At 52.2% G+C, this 21,389-nt stretch overlaps 1 protein-coding gene across 3 annotated transcripts in view; it reads right to left on the reverse strand.

Annotated features, from left to right (window-relative positions):
• Nucleotides 1–220: 220 nt before the first annotated feature.
• POLR1A (RNA polymerase I subunit A) overlaps nt 221–21,389 on the reverse strand; it is a 78,471-nt gene continuing 57,302 nt past the window's right edge. For 2 of the 3 annotated variants that reach the window (XM_033175350.1, XM_033175351.1), the window contains 11 exons: nt 20,610–20,824; nt 19,367–19,534; nt 18,304–18,439; nt 17,681–17,838; nt 12,671–12,794; nt 11,305–11,418; nt 10,359–10,664; nt 9,234–9,434; nt 7,938–8,055; nt 7,229–7,393; nt 3,813–6,868 (listed from right to left, as the gene is read on the reverse strand). In XM_033175350.1, coding sequence (XP_033031241.1) covers nt 6,768–6,868; nt 7,229–7,393; nt 7,938–8,055; nt 9,234–9,434; nt 10,359–10,664; nt 11,305–11,418; nt 12,671–12,794; nt 17,681–17,838; nt 18,304–18,439; nt 19,367–19,534; nt 20,610–20,824 — 1,806 coding nt within the window. In that variant the 3' untranslated portion in view covers nt 3,813–6,767. Of the gene's footprint in view, nt 6,869–7,228; nt 7,394–7,937; nt 8,056–9,233; nt 9,435–10,358; nt 10,665–11,304; nt 11,419–12,667; nt 12,795–17,680; nt 17,839–18,303; nt 18,440–19,366; nt 19,535–20,609; nt 20,825–21,389 lie in introns of all 3 variants that reach the window. The other variant, XM_033175348.1, reaches the window with a different exon arrangement.

Consider the following 21,389-nt stretch of genomic DNA (forward strand, 5'->3'; position numbering starts at 1 on the left):
TCCTCAACCTCGTCATTATTGATATGTGGGGCTGGACAGTTCTTTGTTGTGGAGACTGTCCTGTGGACTGTAGTTTAGCAGCATTTCTAGCCTCCACTCCCTAGATGCCAGTAGCACCTCCCTCCAGTAGCAACCAAAACTTTGAGACACTGCCAAATATCCCCTGGGGGGCAAAACTGCCCCAAGTTGAGAACCACTTAGTATACAGGTACACACGTATAGTTGTGTGCGATTTAATGAACACAATTAATTGTATCACCATTTTACATAAAAGGAAACTGAAGTGCATTTCTTAGGGTCCCACTGTAAGTTGAGGGCCTGAGGTTCCAAGAAAAGTCTTATCTCAGAGCTCAGTGTCTTGCCCAGAACGCAGCCTCACTGCTCAATCACATTCTTGAGGTTTGATTGGCTGAATGCACGTGGAACATCAGGTTCATGTTTCCAAGCAAGAATCATGGGTTGGGGAAGGCAAGTGTTTACAGTGGTCCAGCTGAGGACTGTGGTGTCTGAAACTCTGTCACATGGGAGGCTACAGGTCCGGGGCTGCCTTGGCTCCCGTAAGAACACTGCAGCAGGCAGCCAGTCTGGAAGGCAGCATCTGGCAGGACCTCCAGGCCTTCTGAACAAGGAAGACCCCAACTTGCAAAACACGTAGAGGCAGCACTGTGACTGGAACCGCACACCCACACCTATATCACCTATATTCAAGGGCAAAGGGCCAGCAGCCAGGGTGGAAGTGGGGGCAGAAGGTGGGGGGGGATGGCTGGACTCTTCATTCTTTTTCAATTTCCCTCCCGTCTGGCCGCTGAACAGCTAAGTACCTCCCCACTGTCCTCTCCACTCTGTCCTTCCTACAAAGCACCCTCTAGAGTGCAGCCAGCAGTGCAAGGCATGATCCTATCTGGGGGCAGTGTGCATGTAAATGAAGCCTGCTGGGTACCTTAACTTTTGGCCTGATCATGATGAGGGGGAACTGTCTTGTTTGGGGCAGAAGACTACAAGTTCTGTGAGGGCAGGACCCACATAGCTTGTGCATCTTAGGGTTCCTGGGACACAGTGGAGATTAAGGTTGGATGGATGCAGCATGGGGGAGGGAATGGTTAGGATGGGAATGGTCAGGCATCTGTGGGTTGGAACAAACCTCCCAGGCCACTGAGTCCAACTTGCGCGAAGATAGTCACTGAGGAGCTGCGGTGACACCTGAGCCTGTGAATAAACCAGGTCCTATCAGGGGGCAGGGTGCACATGCACATCAAGCCTGCTGGGTACCTTAACCCAGGTGGTTACCCAGGTACCCTGCTGGGTAACTCAGAGTTGAGTTAAACCCTGCTCTTTGATGACCACTTGTGGTAGGACAGCGATGCTGCTTAAAGAACTTAAGGTACAAATCTTATTAAATAATTATGATTTAGCATTTTAAGTGGAAACCTCTCATAGAGCTGTTTGTAGGAAATGCTGGCTGGCTGAGTTCCCTCCTTCTGCCCCCACTGGCAGGGACTTTTAAGTTGGACAAATGGCCTTTCTGTGCTGGGCTGGCAGAGCTGCAGGCCTCCAGTTTTCTGGAAGCATCATCCCTTTCTTTTTTCAGGCTTTGTTGAGCCCCAGGTGGAGCTGATGGTGGCATCTTTGGACTCCACTGTAAAGTCCTTGCAGACATCTGTCATGGCACTATGACAGCTTTACCACACATGTACTCACTTGAGGGCAGAGATCAGATCTTAAGATCTTACTGCAGAAACCTAGGGCCAGTGACTCACTCCTTGAGATGTCATCGTATTGATAGGTGGTGACGGTGGCCATGCATTTCCACAATTTAGGGCTTTTTCTAAGTCCGTGGCTCTCAATTCCGCTGCACCTTAGACTCTCTTGAAGATCTTCTAATGCCTAGGTCACACTCCAGGCTAATAAAATCAGAATCTCTGGGCAAGGCCTTGGGATCAATCTTTTTTTCAGACAGGGTCTCACTCTTGTCACCCGGGCTGGAGTGCAGTGGTGCGATCATAGCTCACTGTGACCTTGAACTCCTGGGCTCACTTGCTCCTCTTACCTCAGCCTCCTGAATAGCTGGGACCACAGGCACATGTCACAACACCTGGCTAACTTTTCTAGATATGGGGTCTCACTATGTTGCCCAGGCTAGTCTCAAACTCCTAAGCTCAAGTGATCCTCCTGCCTGGGTCTCTTAAAGTGCTGGGATTGTAAGTATAAGCCACTGTGACTGACCAGAATCAATCTTCTTCTTCTTTTTTTTTTTTTTTCTGAGACCGAGTCTCACTCTGTCGCCCAGGCTGGAGTGGCGCAATCTCGGGTCACTGCAACCTCCACCTCCCCAGGTCAAGCGATTCTCCTGCCTCAGCCTCCTGAGTAGCTGGGTGAAACCCCGTCTCTACTAAAAATACAGAATCAATCTTTTTAAAAAGCTCCCTAAGTGTTTCCAAGGTATAAAACTGAGAGCCTCTAAGTGGACTCTGGACAGAAGTGGGGGTGGAGGTTGATGGTGTAGGAACTTTGGAATTTTTGACTATTTTGGTGGTTGTGATTGAAGTGAAACTGCACCAGGGTCAGGAGACCTGCGGTAGGCCCAGCAACTCTGTGACCTGTCTAAACTACACCATCTTAAGGGCAGGCTGTGGTATGGGGCTGCCCCATTAAGCCATCTGCAGAGGTGGTATCACTCAATGATGAAAGACTCAACAAAACCAGCCTTTAAGGACCAGTCTGTCCTATTTCAAGAGCAGTCTGGACTCCTATAGCCCCTGATTCAAGTGCAAACTAAAAATTTTAAGACTGGCAAGCAACAGACACTCCTTACGTGATTCCTAACTCTCCGCAGGTGCAGAACACTTAAGGCTCCCAACATCTGATTGAAACACAGTCCATACCAAACCACGAGACGGCATCTCACATGCATTAGGGTGGCTACTATACCAAGGACAAGGATGTGGAGAAATTGAAATTGTTGTACACCGTTGGTGGGAACATAAAATGGTATAGTTGCTGTGGAAAATGGGACGGCAGTTCCCCCAGAAATATTAAAGAATTACCATGGGATCCAGCAATTCCACTTCTAGGTATATATTCAAAGGAAAGCAGGGTCTGAGATTTTTTTTTTTTTTTTTTTTTTTTTTGAGAGAGAGTCTCACTCTGTCACCCAGGCTGGAGTGCAGTGGCGCAATCTCGGCTCACTGCAACGTCCACCTCCTGAGTTCAAGCGATTCTTCTGTCTCAGCCTCCCGAGTAGCTGGGATTATAGGCACACGCCACCACGCCCAGCTAATTTTTGTATTTTTAGTAGAGACGGGGTTTTGCCATGTTGGCCAGGGTGGTCTCAAACTCCTGACCTCAGATGATCCACCTGCCTCGGCCTCCCAACGTGCTGGGATTACAGGTGTGAACGTCCGTCCTGGTCTCAGATATCTGTATATCCATGTTCACAGCATTATTTGCAACAGCCAAGAGGTGGAGGCAACCCAAGTGTCCACCAACAGATGAGTGATTAAACAAAATATGGTATATACACATGATGAGGTATCAGCAGCCTCAAGCAAGAAGGCAATTCTGACACATGCTACAGCATGGATAAACCTTGAGGACATTATGCTAAGCGAAATAAGCCGGTCACAAAAAGACATGCTGTACTTTTCCACGTGTATGAGGGACCTAGAGAAGTCAAGTTCACAGAGACAGAACGTAGAACAGTAGTTGCCAGGGGCTGGGGCAGTGAAAGGAATGGGGAGTTCGTGCTCAGTGGGTACAGACATTTGTATATATTATTTGGGGTAGGGCAAAGTGGAGAGAAAGGAAGGTTCAAGTTCCAGACTGGGGATGAGACAAGGTGCTTCATCCATTCCTCGGTTTTATTCTTACTGAATGCAGGATAGAAAATGTTTCAAAGACTCACAGGAATATCTGTGGGAATGCTGACAGCGTTTCTGGTGAGAACCCAGAAAAGAGACACTAAAAAAAATTAACTGGCCAGGCACGATGGCTCACACCACCCAATACTTTGGGAGGCCACAAGGGCAGGACCGCTTGAGCCCAGGAGTTTGAAACTAGCCTGAGCAATAAACCAAAACCCTTGTCTCTACAAAACAAATAAAAAATCTGTTAGAAGCAAGCAAGTAGGTATGGATATCACCCCAAAGGGCAACGTGAGAAGGATGGCCAAACAGTGGCTAGCTAATGGCATCTCAGGATTCTGAAAGAACTCATAGCTCCAGCCGGGCACGGTGGCTCAGGCCTGTAATCCCAGCACTTTGAGAGGCTGAAGCGGGCAGATCACCTGAGATTAGGAGTTCGAGACCAGCCTGGCCAACATGGTGAAACCCTATCTCTAACAAAAATACAAAAATTAGCCAGGCGTGGTGGTGGTGCATGCCTGTAATCCCAGGTAATCGGGAGGCTGAGGCAGGAGAATTGCTTGAACCCGGGAGGTGGAGGCTGCAGTGGAGTCGAGATCGTGCCATTGCACTTAGCCTGGGTAACAAAAGGAAAGTCCGTCTCAAAAAAGAACTCACAGCTCTCATGAAAAGTTTGTGAACCCCACTAGATGATCAATCTCCATTACATTTTGATTAAAAATGACAATGCAGCGTAATCCATGTTCTTGAATCCATCCATCAGATTTGACTTGGGCCTACTTTCCAGAACTCAAATGCATCCTCAATGGGCACTTTCAGTGCTGAGAAGACTCCAAAGCCTCTGCCACCTTAAACTGCCAAGGCCACTCTCAGAGGCTTCTGGGCATAGAGAACCACGGAAGTGAGCGTGTAATCCCCTAAAGTGACCACAGTGAGAGTCCTCGCTCATCAGGATGTGCAAGCTCCCAAATGTCTGTTTAAAAACCAGACATGCTGTCTTAATACGCATCCATCAGGAAACAAACAGGAATAAAACAGAGCTGCCCAGGAACCATGTGGATGGGTGGGGCAGGAGGGCATCCCTCACATCCCAACACAGGTCGCAGGTCTGATCCAAGTGTGAGGGTCACAGCCCTGCCAATATGCAGGGCTCGCTCCTTCGCCTCTGCGCCCTCAGTGCCTGGGAGAGATGGAACCCACAGAACCAAATACTTATCCATTCACCATGTGTCACAGTCACCAGGTTACTTTGTGATCTCCTTTAAGGACAATCTCTCATAATTCTAGCGTGTGTAGAAATCATCAAGTGAATATGCCCTTTAACTCAAAGAATGAATGCCTTACCCTGCAGGCTGGGCCCTTCCTGCCTGCCTCAAAACTGTCCTATTCCTCTGTGCTGTGCCTTGGTGAACCTGGCAGACCCTGTTAGGATGTACTGATTTCTGTTGGGCTTTCCCCAGTGTAGGCGTAGGAAGTGCAGGCTGGGTCCTATTGTGTGTCTGTAGGGAGCAACATGGTCACTCTCCCTTAACAAGGCCTCCCTTGATCCCCAACCCTACCCTCGAGGTCACAGCAGCAGCCTCCCCAAACCAGACCAAGGCGAGCACAGCTTCTGCATAAAGGCTTCTGCCCTGTGATTCTCCTGGCCACAGGGCCAGCAGCTAGCTCTGGAAGGGGGTCACTGCAGAGGCAGGCCAGGGGCAGAGGTGCAGGAGGCTGCAGAGGCTGAGCTCTTCCTGCTAAGGCCTCACACAAGAAAGAACAGGAAGAGGGACCCAAGATCTGACCGTGCCAAGAAAATCCCTGTCCTGGGTTCTCAAATCCAAATGCAGAAACTGCAAACCAAGGGAAAAAATTGTTTTAAAAAAACCCAAGTTTTTTTCTGTCCTAATAGCTAGTTCCAATGATGTTTATTACCCGCCCTGAGCTGAAATAACAGTAGACAAAAATAGCAGCCTCTGGTTTTACAAAGCCTTTGCACAAGTCCTCTCTGTCTTTTCTGTCCATGCCAGGGAAATGTGTTGCTGCTGGTAGAGGGAGACAGAATGTGGACGACCAAGTACAGGGCGGCACAGTCCTCTGGGTGGAGGCCTGTGTTCCTTCCCATAAGCAGGGCCTATGGGGCGTATGGGGCAGAACATAGGCCTCCACACCAAACTGACAGCAGAGAAAAGTCAGGCAAACTGTTCAATCGCCCCAGCAGTGACCTGGGTTCTACGGGCGGGAGTCAACTGCTGCCGCCCTGGAGCGACTGTCCTCAGCCTTGGGGCTGATGTGGTCTAGAAGGACACCTTGCCACCCTGGGTGGGCAGAGAGGATGGGTGGGTGGAGGACTGTGCTACCCTGTACTTGACTCAGGGAAGGTCTTGATGGGGACTCTCTGTGGACTCTGCCCCTAGGGACTGGAGCAGCTGGAAGGAGCAGGCCTTGGGCAGCAGGCTCCATGTTCCTGCTCATCGGGAGCCCCCAGGAATCTTGTCTGTTGTCCCTGGCCACTCATAGCAAAAGAACCCCGCTTCCCTACTCTGGAGGTGCCTGGGGTCCCCAGCAGCAAAGCATTGCTTCCCCTTGGTCTTCTCAGTGAATCAGAGCTTCTCCTTAGCGGTTATGCCACAGAGGCCTCCTGCGGCACAGGTGAGGCCCCAGCCATCTCAGGGGGACTCAGAAGACCTGGTAAACCTTGATACAAATGCAGAGACAGGGAGGGGCAAGGATGAGCAACTTTGTCACTTTCCAGGTGAAACTGGGCCAGCTCAGAGACCCATTGTTTTCAGGCCCAAGGTCGCTGCTGTGCTCTGTACTGTCACTTGGAACTGCCCTGGATTCCAGTCTCCTGGTCCTCTCATGCAGAAGGCGGGCTGGGCCACGCCCTCCCTGAGGGTCCTTGGAGCTGGGCAGATGGTGTCGCTATCTCAGCGGCTGCTTGAGCTCGAACAGACCTGTCCCGCCCTTGACGACCTTCCCGACCACAAGGCAGGCAGAAGGAGACCTCAGCTCATCGTGGGATCCTGGCAGAGACACAAGAGCACCTGTTAGGGTGTTGAGGTGGAAGTCGGGAATGCTGCGAGGGGACTGTGGGGCTAAACACTGAAGCCTCAGGACTCAGGTGGGTCCTGAGTCTCTGAAGCTAATGGGATCACGAGGCAACCCCGCTCTAGCACTTGAGAGGGGAAGGCCCTCTTCCTGTTCCTTCAAAGCGTAGAGGCAGCTGTTGTTCTGCTATTCAGCCCCCTCCAGCTGCCCCTGCTCCCCTCAGATCCCAAGATCCCACTGGTGTGCAAGGAACCATGGAAAGATGACCATGGGCAGGCCAGTGTGCCCAGGGTGGTCAGGAGAGGGGAGGTCAGGGTTCCTGCCCACACACTAACCCAGCATGGTGGCTTGCTTCAGAAACTGGAAGCTGGTTTCAAACGTCATCTGCTGTAGCGGGGAAGAGTTTGACCGGATCCCAAAGCGATTCAGTGGTTTGTAAACACCCTCAAAGCACATATAATCAGCAACCAGGGAGAGATGGCGAGGGTCGACCGTGATGCCTGTCACACGGGAGGTAAAATCAGAAGCGATTAAGCAGTGACCATGGGAACAGTCAGCAGACACAAGCCAGGCTGCCTCCACATCAGCACATGGCTCGGGAGTCAGACTCGGGCTCCCCTGCAGCTCCGCCACCTGCTCACGCTACTTAACCCTTCCCCACGGTCTGGGGCATCTTTCCCTGACCCCTGCATCCTGCTTCCCGCTTTCCTCCAGTAGCACAGGAAATGAGGATCTAACCGCACTGTTTTCACTTGGGAACTGAAACCCCAAAGGCAGGATGGGGCCAAGTTATCAATCAGGAGCTTCCTCTAAGGGACCAGCAGATGAGACAGCACTGAAGCGGCCCCAATGATGGGAGATGTCACCTCTTCACAGATCTGCAGTCTCCTACAGGTGCACTCACTGCACCCGTGCTGCAGTGTTCGCCTTGGTGCTGGACTGACTTGGTGCTGGGCTGACATGGTCCTGGCCCTCCTGCCCTGAGCCTTCTGGTGTCCTGACTGGTGTCCAGACCTCAGGGTATTATCTGCAAGCTCCTCTTACCATACACGGCAAACACATCCTTGATCTCCTTCTCGATCACCCGCAGTGCGGCCTCGATGCCATACGTGTTGGCCATGGCGTGGATGTCATTGGAGTAGAGGCGGCGCAGATCCAGGACCTGGAGAGAGGAAGGAAGGGATTTATTTAGAGGGCCTGGCCTTCTGCTCCCTTCTGCCTGCATATCTCCCCATGGCCGCTCTCTCTCTCCTTGTGTCTGGCAGCTTGGTACAGTTGATGACAAAGTGGTCAAGAGGTGGCCCAGGATTAACAGAAGGAAATGGCTAGGCAGAGCTGCTGACGGCTCGCTGGCCGCGGCCCAAGGTCTGTATCGTCATTACAAGAATCCAGGGATAACTTCAGACACGCTTTAGATTCAATAGGAAGAAACGGATTTTTTCTTCTTATTTTTAAACTGACAGACCTATTTACTAGGATTAAGGCTTCCCTTGGGAAGCGAGGAAAGCTCCCCCCGCAGTGACACATTACACACCCTCCAGGGTGCATGGAGTGCACGTGCGGTCAGCCACACAGGCATCTGCTGGGCCTCACCAAGCGGCCAAGGCTGCGGCTGAGCTGTCTTGGAGAAGCCTCTCACCCTGCACTCTCGGCAGGTGCCAATCCTCCCTGCTCATCCTCTCGGAAGCGTTTGGTAAAAGAGTTCAGGGGAGCAGGAGACTTTACAGGGTGGTCATTGGTGGAGGCAGAAGTGTACCTGGCAGGGGGAGCTTTACCAGCCTACTGTAGACTTGTTGGGGAGTTAGGCTAGAGGGCCCCAGTTCCTCAGTGTTCTGTGGGGGAAACCTAGAAGGTTCTGGGAGAGTCAGTGAAGTGGGAGAACTTGGAGACACAGTTCAGAGGAAAGAACAGATGAGCTGGTGAGCAGGTGGGACAGGAATGCCAGGGCACCTCTACCCCGGGACCCCCTTTACCAGATAAAGCGAGCAACATCTAGGCAGGCGATGCAGCAAGGATTTCTTACAACTCTACTTCGGGAGGGTCTTAATTTCAAGGAAAAAACGACTCAAATTAGCCCGGGCGACTCTGGGTGGGATAAGTTCAGCAGGGTGCTTTACTGGGGCCCTGACTGAGGCTAACATGCCCGGGAATCCCCGGGAGGTGGATGAGGGCACACACACTTGGTGTGCGGAATGTGGCCTGGAAGCATGAACGGCTCAGGAAGGGCCAGAGTAAATCGGCTAGAGCGAGCGTCCCAGCGGCCGGGTCCTGAGACAATGTGGGGTGAGGGCTACTGCTTTGTCCCAGGCCAGCAGACAGCCTGTCGGGGGGGACACTTACCTCTGCATACTTGAACAGCTCTGGGAGATTGATTCCTTCTGTGTTTAGCACAAGTTCCTTCTCGTTCTTATTGTTGGTTGTTTCATTCAGGAGGCACCGAGTGATGCCCTTGGTCGCATAGATGACGGCGCCATGGGCCAAAGATACTACCAGGGAGCCCATGTCAAAGTTGATCTTCATCAGAGGGAGCTTCACGGTCACCTGCAAAATGAGGGAGAACTGGGTAGGGAGACAGCCACCCCAATGCCCACAAAGAGGACTGGGGCGAGACTCCTTCCAAGCCTTTTCAGGAACTCCCTGGCGGGGGGAAGGAGATCCTGCTGGAAAAGCCGGCAGGTAGTCTGAACACTGAAGATGGCTCAACTGCGTGCAGGTCAGCCATCTCCAGTCCCCCAGATTCAAGGGAGAAACAGTGGGGTTGTTTTCACAGCTGTCGGTGACAATGCTGAGATTCACATCCACTCAGCGCTGCCCTTAATGTCCTTAAAGACCACAAAGCATGGTACATGTTGTTTCACGCGTGCAATCCCATCAGTGATTCTTGTTATTACCCCATCACTTGGGAACCACTGAACTGGATCAAAGGAAAGACAAAGCATTAAATGTGTGCACATGTCTAGGATCCAGACCATCCAGGCTTTAAGGGAACCATGAAATCCCTAAAAAGATGGTGGCAGGGGCTGTGTGTGGGGGGAACTGAAGTGTCCCTGCCTGAGGGCACGAACAGTGTCTCTATAACATGTGTGGTCCATGTTAACATGTCTGTTGTACTGAAGATTAAAGGAGGTGGTGTACCTAAAGGGCCTGGTAGATCGGTCCGTTGTGTCTTGAAAGATCTGGAGAACTGGCTTACCAGGGGTTTGAAAATGACACGTGTGGGCCCTTTTTTGGGGCAAAGGGGTTTATAGCCATCACCAGATTCCTGAAGGGATCTGGGATTAAAAAGAACAAATGACTCTTACAGGCCCCAAACAGGAGGCCTGGGTATGCTCTGAGTGGGAGACGATGGGAAGTGCTGGCTGTCCCCCGCCCAGCTGTGCAGGGGAGCTCAGCAGGCCCCTTCCACACAGGCACTTGGCCAGCTGGACCAACTACCCAAGCCCTGGCCTGCACAGCCACACTGACCTGGCACCACAGACTCTCCTCAGTGTCGTACTGGTAGTCATCTATGAACGAGTGGATCTCACGCACAGCCTGGACCCGGCGCTCCACGGCCTCGGGCCCCTGGGGCTCCTGGCCGTGGGTGGGTTTCCGGGGCTGAGTCAGGAGGGCGGGAAGGGCCGGGTCCTCTTCGGCGCCTGAGCCCACCTCTTCGTCTCGCTCTTGGGTCTCTCGAGCACCTTCCCTGTGGGGCTTTCGTTCCTCCTGCGTGTTTTCATCATCGTTCTCCTCGCCCTCCCTCTCCTCCTCTTCCTCACTCTCATAATCAACCTGGCAGAAAAGGGAGCAGAGGTTGTGTCACCTGGGGCCCCACCATCTACCTGGACTCTGACTGTGGAACTAAGACCCCCGCAAAGCCTTGGCTGGCCTGGGCTACCTAGGCCCCACCTACTCCACGCTCCCAGCTCCTCTGCTCCGGCCTGGTTGGTCTTTCCTCTTCCTTTTACCTTGAGAATGCCACCTCTCTGTCCCACTGAGCCCCCCACAGAGGTGGAGCTCACCCTCGCTTGGCCTTCGCTGGTGCTCCCACTCACCAGTAAGTTCCCTCGGCCATAATGACAGCAGGGGACTGGTTTGCGGGAGGAGAGAGAGGTGTATTTTCATCGTAAAAACCAGAGGCAGCCTGACTTTTTCTCGCCAGAAGCCTGTCTGGGTCCTTGAGTCTGATTCAAGTCCAGGGATGGCCAGATCTAAATGGTAGTCCTGGAATGGACCTGTGCCAAATTCCCACCCTATGAACCCCATCTTCTCAAGAGAGAGGTGGCTGGGCACGCAGGTGCAGCTTCAGGGTTCCTTGTGGGTTCATGGCATGACACAGAGGTGTGGCCTGGGTGCCGGGAGATAATCCCTCCAGGTTAACAGGGAAGGGGGCCGGGACCACAGCCCCCTCACCCCACACAGGGTCTCTCACCTCCTCCTCCTGCTTCTCCTTGCGTTTGGCATCAGAGGCATCAGCGTCCCCCTCCTCAGCTTCAGCATCCACAATGTGCCCCTCTTCTTCCTCATCGCCCTCCTGCTCTCCCTGTGGTTTGTGGGCAAGGAAGAAAAAGCTTAACTCCAATATCTAGTGCTCAGTGAATCCATCCATCCACTCACCAACCCATCCATCCATCCATGCCCCACTCTTCTAACCCCTTCCCCCATCCAGCCACCACCCTCCGTCCACTGCCACTCAACCCAAACCGTCCACCGGCATCTACTCTGTCCAGCCCCGGATCCCAGGCCTCCTTCCCTTCAGTCTTCATCTTTACATACACTACTTACTTGCAAAATTTCATGCCTAAGAATTAAAAAAAAAGTGCCAGGACTTGCTTTCTTAGAAGAAGATGGTGTAAAATATTGTTCCAAATATTTTTGATCAACCCAGTTGTAGGTGGGGATGAGGAAGGAAGGGTTATCTTGTGGAATACTGAATATCTCTTCCTTTCTCCTCCTGAACTTGGCTCCTAGTTTTTTATACTTTCCTTCCGGTTGAATTAAGAATTAAGACCAGGCAGCATTCTAAAGATACTCCATGCCCACTTGTGCTTGAGCGAGCTAGCACGTGAATTCACCAAACAGGAGAGACCTAGCATTTTCCCTGGTGTAGGCCAGCCCCTCATTTTAGGGGTGAGGAGACAGACCCAGAGAAGGGTGACACGACTGAGACCACAGAGCTGGCTGGGGGCAGTCCCAGTCCATGTCATTCCCAACCCGAGCAGGCTCGCTGCTGGCTACCTGTACCACCCTCAGGTCTGGTCTGCTCCTGGGTCTCCTGGCAGATGTCCGAATAGTTATTCCTGGACTATTTTGCTCCTACTGGTTTTTCCCTCTTCTTCCCCTTTTTATCACTGCAGCCCAACTTCCCTGCTTCCATCTCTCTGGTCCCTGCCAGTGCCCTAGTGGGCCTCAGTTCATCTTGCCCAGGCAAGTCAAAGGCAGAGCCAAGGGAAACCAGAAGAACTTTCAAAGGCTCAGTGCACGCCATGACCTTGAGTCCCTCCTCAGGATGAAGACCACTTACGGCGGGGTCTTAGAGAGCAGAGTGATGATGCAGAGGCCCGCCCCGGGGCTGGCCACACCATGCTGCCTGGCAGCCTCACCTGCCTGGCCCATCAGGCCAAGAAGTGAATGCTGCTTCTGGGCTGTCTCAGAACAGCAGGCAAAAGCTGAGATAGGTAGGAGATGGGCCAGCACCAGGACAGGGCTGGAGGAGCACAGAGAACAGGCACAGTGCCTGCCCAGTCTGGGGGCTCTCCCTGTGCGACCCTAGTGATCCCCAGGGACTCACTCACACGACTTCTCCCTGACTCTCCAGCGTTGTCCAGATCCCGCTGCGTAGCTCTTCGAGTATTTACATTCCTGAAGGCTGATGCTTTATTATTCTTCTTTTTGATGGATTCCATCAGAAGTTTAAAGAATCTAAAATGAGAAGAAAGCCACAAAGCCCTGTGCAGTACCAGCATGTCCAGCCCTGCCCTCATTGCGGGGATAGGACGCTGAGGGATTCCCACAGGGGATTAGTGCATGAGATGGAGGCCCAGACTCTCCTGGCCGCTCACTTTTCCCTACCCACTGTTTTGGAACCATCTCTGGCGTGTCAGGAACACTGGTTCCACAGCCTGATAGGCCTGGTCTCAATATGTGCACTGCCATTCCCGGGGTATGAGTACGACAGGCACCTTCCTCAGCTTTAAGCCCCTTGTCTAGAAAATATGGTAATTACTACATATTCTGCAATCTTCTTTGCTAACGATGAGAAACAACCCTATGTCTGATTCCTTTCATAGGGCCTGGCAGAGTGGGTGCCTGGTGAAGGACAGTTGTAGGTGCTGCTGTGGTCGTCCTCTAACAAGGAAGGCAGAGTCTACTGTAGGAGAGGGGAACCCCACCCAGGACTAGGACCTTCCGCTGCCCACCACCTGCAGCATCTCCAGAAGGTGGTGTTGCTCTGGCCAGAGAACTCTCATCTCCTTGGTGTGGGAGCCCCAGCAATGTGATGAAACGACGACGACTTCGGAAGGGCTCATCAGAATTTCGAAGGGCAGGGATAACTTAGCTTGTGGCAATGAATTGTGTCAACAAGTTAGAACCACACCAATGTAAAAGATAACCAATCTGAAGCTCAGAACCTGGCCCCCTGCCCCTTCCTCTGGAGCCATCTATTTTTACGGCCTCTTAGGATCCATCCTGTCCCCTCCATACCACTTCTTTCCTCATGTAATCCCTTGCCCGTCTTTTCCAACAGGCCAGAATAGCACACCAAAAAGGGCTGCTTGTGACTGTGAGAATCAGGTCCTCACGCATCCAGCCAGCCATCCCATTTTCTCTGAGCGCCTATACTGTGCCCAGCATGTGCCAGCCCTGGCGGCAAAGCAAGGAGGAAAAGACAGGCTCCAGGCCCTCAAGGAGCTTAGAGTCTTCATTTGAAAAGCAGGCAGGTCAAATGGATACTATTTTGCTCATTAAAAACAAAAGAATGCCACTCATCTTAACCAATATTATTATTATTATTTGTTTGTTTGTTTGTTTTGAGATGGAGTCTCCCTCTATCCCCCAGGGCTGGAATGCACTGGCGCGATCTTGGCTCACTGCAACCTCCGTCTCCCGGGTTCAAATGATTCTCATGCCTCAGCCTCCTGAGTAGCTGGGATTACAGGCAGGCGCCACCACGCCCAGCTAATTTTTCTATTTTTAGTAGAGATGGGATTTCACCATGTTGTCCAGGTTGATCTTGAACTCCTGACTCACGTGATCCACCTGCCTCGCCTCCCAAAGTGCGGGGATTACAGGCGTGAGCCACTGCACCTGGACCCCAATATTATTTTGGAACTTTTTAAAGGTGTACATGGTTTGCTCTTGGCAGAAAAAAAGCCCCTCATCCATTAATCTAGACAAGAGCTTGTTTACCAGGCACTGGGGACAGGAATAGGATGGCCAGATGAGAGGAGGCCGGGCTTGACTTTAGAAAGATACAATTCCACTGGAAAGAGAAGGCGGGAGAGATGTTTCTGTAAGGACAGGTTCAGGTTAAAGTCCTCATCCTGCCACAGACTGGAGAGGAGGGCCTTGATCTCATCTGCAACATGGATCGCTCTCACTCCGTGCCCGAGGCTACTGTGCAGAGTGGAGGAGATGGAATGAGGCGGAGTGGGGGTGCGGGGCTCAGCTGCTGCCACACACAGGGCTGCTTCCCACAGCTGGGCACCCAAGCCTGTCTCAACTTGCGGCAATGTCTCGGCTTTGATGCTTTTGCTCTCAGCATTTCACATCTGGCCTCAACTCTAACTGCCCATCTGCTCCCTCCACCCTGTGCACCCTTTGGGCCTTTGCTTGAGCTGCTCACTCTGCCAGCAACTTCCCTGGCCAATATCTACCGACTGAAGCTGTACCCATCCTTCAAGGCTAGGTCTCAGCAGCTGTAACTCCTCCAAGAAGCCCTCCCTGATTTCCCCAGTTGGGAATGCTTTCTGCCTTCCCTGCCTCTTTTGGTGACCAGGACTTGTGGAGAACATAGGAGGTGAGGAGGCAGAATGAACGCCCGGTGAGTAAGTGGTAGGCATGCGACCAGTGTGCTAGTTTTCCTGGAGGTGCAATTTGCCCTTCTGTGATTTTGCCAAGAGCAGGGGAACTAATGGTCCACAGTGACTGCCTTCTCAAGGTTGTGCTGTTCATCAGAATGTAGCAACCGAAAGGGAACAGGAAGGGCAGGGGCAGAGAAGCCTCCCATCCCACGTAAATAATTACAAACAGAGCACATGACCCCTGGCGGTTTCTGAATGCGCCTGGCAACAGCTCCACCACCTGCTGTTTGGAAAGTCAGATTCACAGCAGCTACAATTACAGACCCGCAGCTTGGTCTTTTCATGGCTAGGGACCGGAGGCCAAAACTTACAGCCCCTAACTCCTAGCTCAGTGCTCTTCCCACTTCACCTCCCCGGCCACCTGCCAGACAATTTACACAAACAGCCAATGTGACAGGTGCCAGTGCAGAGATCTGGGGGGCCTTTTATGCTTGTATATCTCTACCTAGGGAGCCATCGGTCTCGTGTTTTTTTTCTCCAGGCTCTGTCAAGAGTCTCATGACCCCACAGCTGGGAGAAGGGAGGGTGGGGGCAAAGAGAAAGAAAAGGAGGGTAGTAGAGAGGAAGGAAAGGGGAGGGAAGGGAGAAAGGAAGGAGAAAAAGCTTCTTGGGGGTTGGCTGCTCTTTTGAAAGTGCACTCACACTTCCTCCCATTTCCTGTGGGCAGCCAGAGGCCTGAACACAGCTGCTCTGCTGCCTGGGGCCTGACACAGGGAGTCCAGACCACACCCAGCTCATCCACTGCCCCATCTTTTAGCTCTCCCTAACCCCTCAGCCCCATTCTGCTCAGTCCTTGAGGCCACCTCCACCGAAAGCCACCACGCATGGCTTTATTTATCATGGCTTTTCAAGCACACAAGCAAAACACAGGGAGGAGGTGAAAAAGTCCTTCATGGCTGGGAACAAGCCAGGGCTGTCTCTCATCAGGAAGAAGTCTTAAAAAGTGATTTCCTATTTTCAATTCCATGAGGTAATATAAGTAAAAAGAACCCCAGGACGGGCTGGCGCCGGCCTCGTGCCAACCTATCTGCTGGGCAGGCCTGGGCCTCCTGTGAACAGAACTGGGGCAGAACATCTAACTCCGCCCACCCTTGGTTATTCTCAAGAGGCCATGAAATCTGAATTCCCATTTCTCAGAAAACTGCTGCCAGGCCAGCACAAACGTCCCCCGCACTTGGTAGTTATGTTCCTTGCTGTTATTTAAGGAGCCGGCAGGTGGGTGCACACAGCACTCCCCTGCCACTCTCCCAGTGCCCAGATAACACGGAGGACCACTCGACAGAAAGAACGTTCTCAGCCCAGGCTGGCACCCACGCAGCTGCTCCCAAGGCCCAGCCAACAACTTCACCCATGGCTCATGAACTGGGGCAGGAAGCACCCGGCCAGTGACCCCCGTCCAAAGGACTGAGTTCACATCCAAGCTCGTCCACCCCAAGACCCACCATCCCAAATGCCACCTGCACAGAGGGCTGGCTCGAGGCCAGGCCCCATAAGGTGAGAGGGCACAGGGCTGAGGGCAGAAAAGTCGTACCGTGTTGCCCACGCCTGTCCCTGTGACTCGGCGACGAATGGGCATGGCTCAGTATGTGTTTGTGGAGGGAGCTTTCTGCTTCTGCTCTGTCATTGTTTCTCTATCTGAGCAGCTCCCAGAAGACCCGAGAACTGGTCTAGATTAGAGACAGTGGTCAGTGGCCTATGGCCAGATCCTGCAACAGATGAGATCCATCTGGGCCTTACTGGGCTTTTAAAAACACAGGAATTAGTTGCTGATGTTTAAAAGTCAGGAGACCTCAATTATATATAAAGCAAAGGCAAGTAACCAAGTAACCCAAGAAAGAAAAAAAACGTAGGGGGTGGGAAGCTTTCTTTCTTTCTTTTAAAATCAAAAGATGTGGCCCCCCCTGACCCCCATTCCTGCATGGTAACCGATGCCCCTTGACACAGGTTCCACACTCTTCAGTCTGCCAGGGGCCCCCTAGCCTGCTTCACTGGCCTGTCACCTGCTGGGCTATGCAGCCTGTTTGTGTTCACACTTCGCCGTCTAAGGTTAGCTGGTGAATCAAAAGTGCTTCGTGGGCTCTTCCAGGCTTGCCCCAGTCCCCCAAAAGCCCATCCTCCTGCTCCCCTGAACTCAGCATTGCAGCCTCTGCTTTTCAAATATCTAACAGTAACTTGAATTTGAGACAAAAGTTCCTTTTCCCTAGCAGACAGGAACTCAAATTTCTCTGGAGGCAATCCTGGTTATAGAATGGAGATCTAAGAGCAGCACGCCACCCACACATTGTTCATTATTCACAGAATCTAAATGCATCAGGAACCACATTATACTGCCTGGAGTAACACCCTAGCAAACATTAACAGCATGTGCTGCTCTGACAGCACAGAGGCACCACTTGACACTGCTCCCTTCTCTTTACCACACCCACATTTCCATGTCTTAATGCCTGCAAGCCCCAGAAGACAACAATCCTGATGTCAACCCAAGAGAAGAAATGGGCTCAGGGACTGACATGTGGCTAACAAAGTCACACCCACAAGCCAGACTGGGGGTCAGGTTTCCAGATCAGGCTGCAAGGCCTTCTGTTTTCCTAAACACTTCCCTTGAAGGGCTCATTTGGGAAAAGGCACTCAATCTCTAGGAGCCTTGTGGCTAGGTGCTTCCTGCCCCAGTTCATGAGCATTCTCTGGGTCAAGGTCAATGACAATCACAGCCTGAGCTCTGACCTTGTTTCCATGAAGCGTAGGATGTCCTCGGGTCTCAGGCACTTCTCCTGCTGGTAATATGCATGTGGCAGGAAGTGAAACCGCAGCTGGTACACCTGGAATTTGTTCTGTTTTTCTTCCATACAGAAGGACTCCTGGACGTCAATTTTCTGCAACACCTGGAACCAGACGGACACAGAGAACATGACTTGTTCAGGTCCTCGGTGACTGTGCAACGTGGGTGGGTTACGAGACCCAAGGGTTTATAGAGATAGCAGCTGAGAACACAGGCCAAACTCCAAAGAAACCCTGGCAAGCTATACTGGTGTGGATCTGCTGGGGGCCCACAGCCTGCAGTCACCTCCAGAGAGTGGCCTGAACCTCCTAGGAGTGGCCTCAGCAGAGCTGGTAGCAAACTCAGGAAACGGTTTGTTTTTCAGGCACAGGAGGATGCTGTGGAACTAATGACTCTCTTAAAAGCTTCCTGATCCATCTCTGCTCAGCACCTGGCAGAGACAGCTTATTTCTCATGGGTGGGAATCTGAGCCTAGGGTCAGTGCAGTAAGCAAAGCCTGTTCTTCATACATGGGGAGGATATAGAAACGTGCCTTCACCCCATCTACAGCCCGGGAAGGAGACATTACCTCCCCTAAGCACACCCTGGTGAGTTGTTTCTTCAGGCTTTTCACTCTCTTCAGGGCTTTCTTGGTGTTGAGCACGGGCACGCTCATCATGGGCGTCTTGATGTTGGCGCTGGCCACCATGAGAATCTCCCGCAACCTGTCACAGAATAAGGACACATCCAATAATGAGTGGCAACCAGACCCTCTGTTTGGGTGCAGCTTCTCCTAAGGATGTCAGAGGTCTTCTGGGATCTGAGAGAGGTCTGGGGATCTCACAGGGATAATATGCTGGATCAGAGAATCCCAGCTCTGGCCCTGTGTGCAACAGTAAGGGACTCCCCTGTCCCTCCCTGTTTCCTCCCTGGAGTGCCCACTCCTTGAGCTCAGGGCTTTGTCTGATTCTTGTTTCCTATCACCTGTGCCTTAAACAGCAGGTGCCTGCTGATGCTTACTGAATGAACAAGCGATGCAGGGAAGGCAACGAACACCCACAGTGCTCCTGCTGAGCTCAGCCAGCCCTCACTGCCCGGATGTACAGTGAGTCCCAGCCTCTGGCATTCCACAGAAGGACCCCTTGAGGTTTGGAAAGTGAGGTACCTGTCCAGAGTCCATCTGCTAGACAAAGGCAGAGCCAGGGACTGAATGCAGATGGGTCTGACCCCACACTCGTTCCCCTTGCCCAGTGCATATATTCACCTGAAGGGCCAGGGCCCAGGGCCACGTGGAGGCACGTTCTATGTGAATGGTTCCCCTGGAGTTGGGCAACCAGGCACCCTGTGTGGGGCTTGTTAACAATGTATGTTCCTGAGTCCCTCCCCCAGCAGTGTGCAGTCTCACAGGCATCCCCAGGAACTTGCAGGCAGGAGTTGGCAGAGGGATAAATGGAGATCCTACCAGGCCTGGGCACCAAAGAAACCAGCTGGGCTCTGGAAATTCTAACCCTGATCCCCACTTTAATGAGACTGACTCTCTCTCTCTCTCTCTCTCACACACACACACACTCCCTCCCTCCCTCTCATTAAATGACTCCTTCTCCAGGAGAGGCTAGGACAGACCCCACCCCGTGCTCCCTTGTGCTCCACACCTTGGAATGCCCAGGGTGACGTTCATCTCGCCTCTGCCTGCAAAGTGGAAGGTGTTGAGGGTCATCTGGGTGGAGGGCTCTCCGATGCTCTGGGCAGCTAGCAGGCCCACAGCCTCACCCGGCTCACACAGTGAGCGCTGCCACTTCAGCTGCAGCAAGGTCCTCAACCTAGAGAAGGCAGTGGGGGGTGGGGGGGAGTGGCAGGGTCAGAAGCAGACACTACAGACTGTCAGTGCTGCCTGAAACCAGAAACCTGAAACCTCTACCTCTTTCTGGACTCGTTTTTCCCAGGCAAAAGATCCCTCTAATCTTCAAATTCCCACCAGTGACCCTGAGATGTCCTGAAATTACACAGCACAGATCCCAGCTGGGCGGGTGAAGCTCTAGACATTCATGCTTGGACTCTTCATGTTTGCCTCCAGAATGTCACATGCCCACTCTGGGCCTGTTACCACAAGCCCCCTAAGCAGGAGAATTTCTGGGTTCATTATTCACTTTTTCCTTTATTCATTCTTTTTTCTCAATTATGACAATTTGGAGACAGCTTAAACCTCCTGCTAGGCCATTATGGGGATGAGGGTGATGACAGTGTTTATATTTTTAGTTAGTGCCAGTGGCTGCAGCCCCCATCAGAAGTATTCATGCTGCACAATTCTGTAATTTACTAACCATTTTTCCTATGAAGCCTGACCCTGTAAGAACAGCCACAAGGAGCACTGAGCTACACTGTGTGTGTGTGTGTGTGTGTGTGTGTGTATGTGTGTGTGCGTGTGTGTGTGTCTGTACTAGTCCAAGCTGAGGCCTTCAAATGGGAACCCAAAGTTCAAAGGATCACTGGAGTAATCAGATCCAAGACCTCATGAAAAGTTAAGACCTCGTGTCCCTGGGCATGAATGACCTGTCCTGGGTCACATGGTTGGCAGCAGCTGAACAGTGGATTCCCTGACTCTCAATTAGCCCCACCTACCACACCAAACCCAAGAGAGCCGACATTCCTGCAAGCCTCTGTCCCAGCAGACCACCATCCCTATCTTGGCCCGGAGTGGGGTGTCCACTCCTGTCTTCCTGCACTTGTTCACTCCTGGGCCCTCGGGGCTTGTGCGGTGCCCCTGGCTGTCTTACTGCCCTCCCTCTACCTGGAGTCTCAAACCCAGGAGGCAGCCCTCTTCTCCCAGAGTGGGTGGGGCAGGGGCTAGGAGGTAGATTCTCCTGCACATGTTGTGCAACAAATCACTGTCATTACCTGTCGAGAGAAAGCTCTGATTTCTCATAACTCTTCTCTGTTTGAGCTGCCCACTGTTGACTATAGTCATCAACCTTTGTTTCAAACGTTTCGGAAACTGATGCAAAGTAAATATCAGGACGCCAGACAGACAGACTGGGGTCAGGACAAGTGGCCGCCTTCTTCTGGTATTTCCTTCGGCTTTCCTCATCCAACTCATACCACATCCTCAGCATCTGAATGGAAGGATGGGTCTCAGCTATGTGGGAGGGACACCCAGTAGCATAAGAGGGATCAAAAGCATTGGCTTCCAATAATAAAGGGAGAAGAAAGACAGAAACCTGATTGCAATGAGAAACCATCTCCCCATTTAAAATGGGGAAAGACTTCAGTCTGTCCTAGTTCACCCTGCTTGACTACAAGCCTAGCAGCTCTTCATTCTGGCCTATTCAAGCCCAGAGAGGGTGAGCATGTAATTTACTGAGCAAACTGGGATTCTTTTAGAGTAAAACAGGAGACTGTTATGATTAGGATAGGACAAGAGGCAAAGCCACGACTGTCTCAGGCCAGCTAGGACACAGTCACTGTGCTGGATCCACGCTTATTTCTGGATCCAGGCTCTTTCACACGCTCTGTGACCCTCAACGCAGTCCCAAAGTGACTGCTTCAAAGAGATCTCCTGCTTCCGGCTCCCAGGTGTGCTTGGCTGATGGGAGGCACCAGTAGCAGAGGGAAAAGCAGGAGGAAGGGGATCCTGGTATTTATCCCCAACCCCCCTCTAGTGGGTCTCTACCCAGGGCT

The sequence above is a fragment of the Trachypithecus francoisi genome, unplaced genomic scaffold, assembly GCF_009764315.1.
Source record: "Trachypithecus francoisi isolate TF-2019V2 unplaced genomic scaffold, Tfra_2.0 Lachesis_group17, whole genome shotgun sequence".
Taxonomy (NCBI): domain Eukaryota; kingdom Metazoa; phylum Chordata; class Mammalia; order Primates; family Cercopithecidae; genus Trachypithecus; species Trachypithecus francoisi.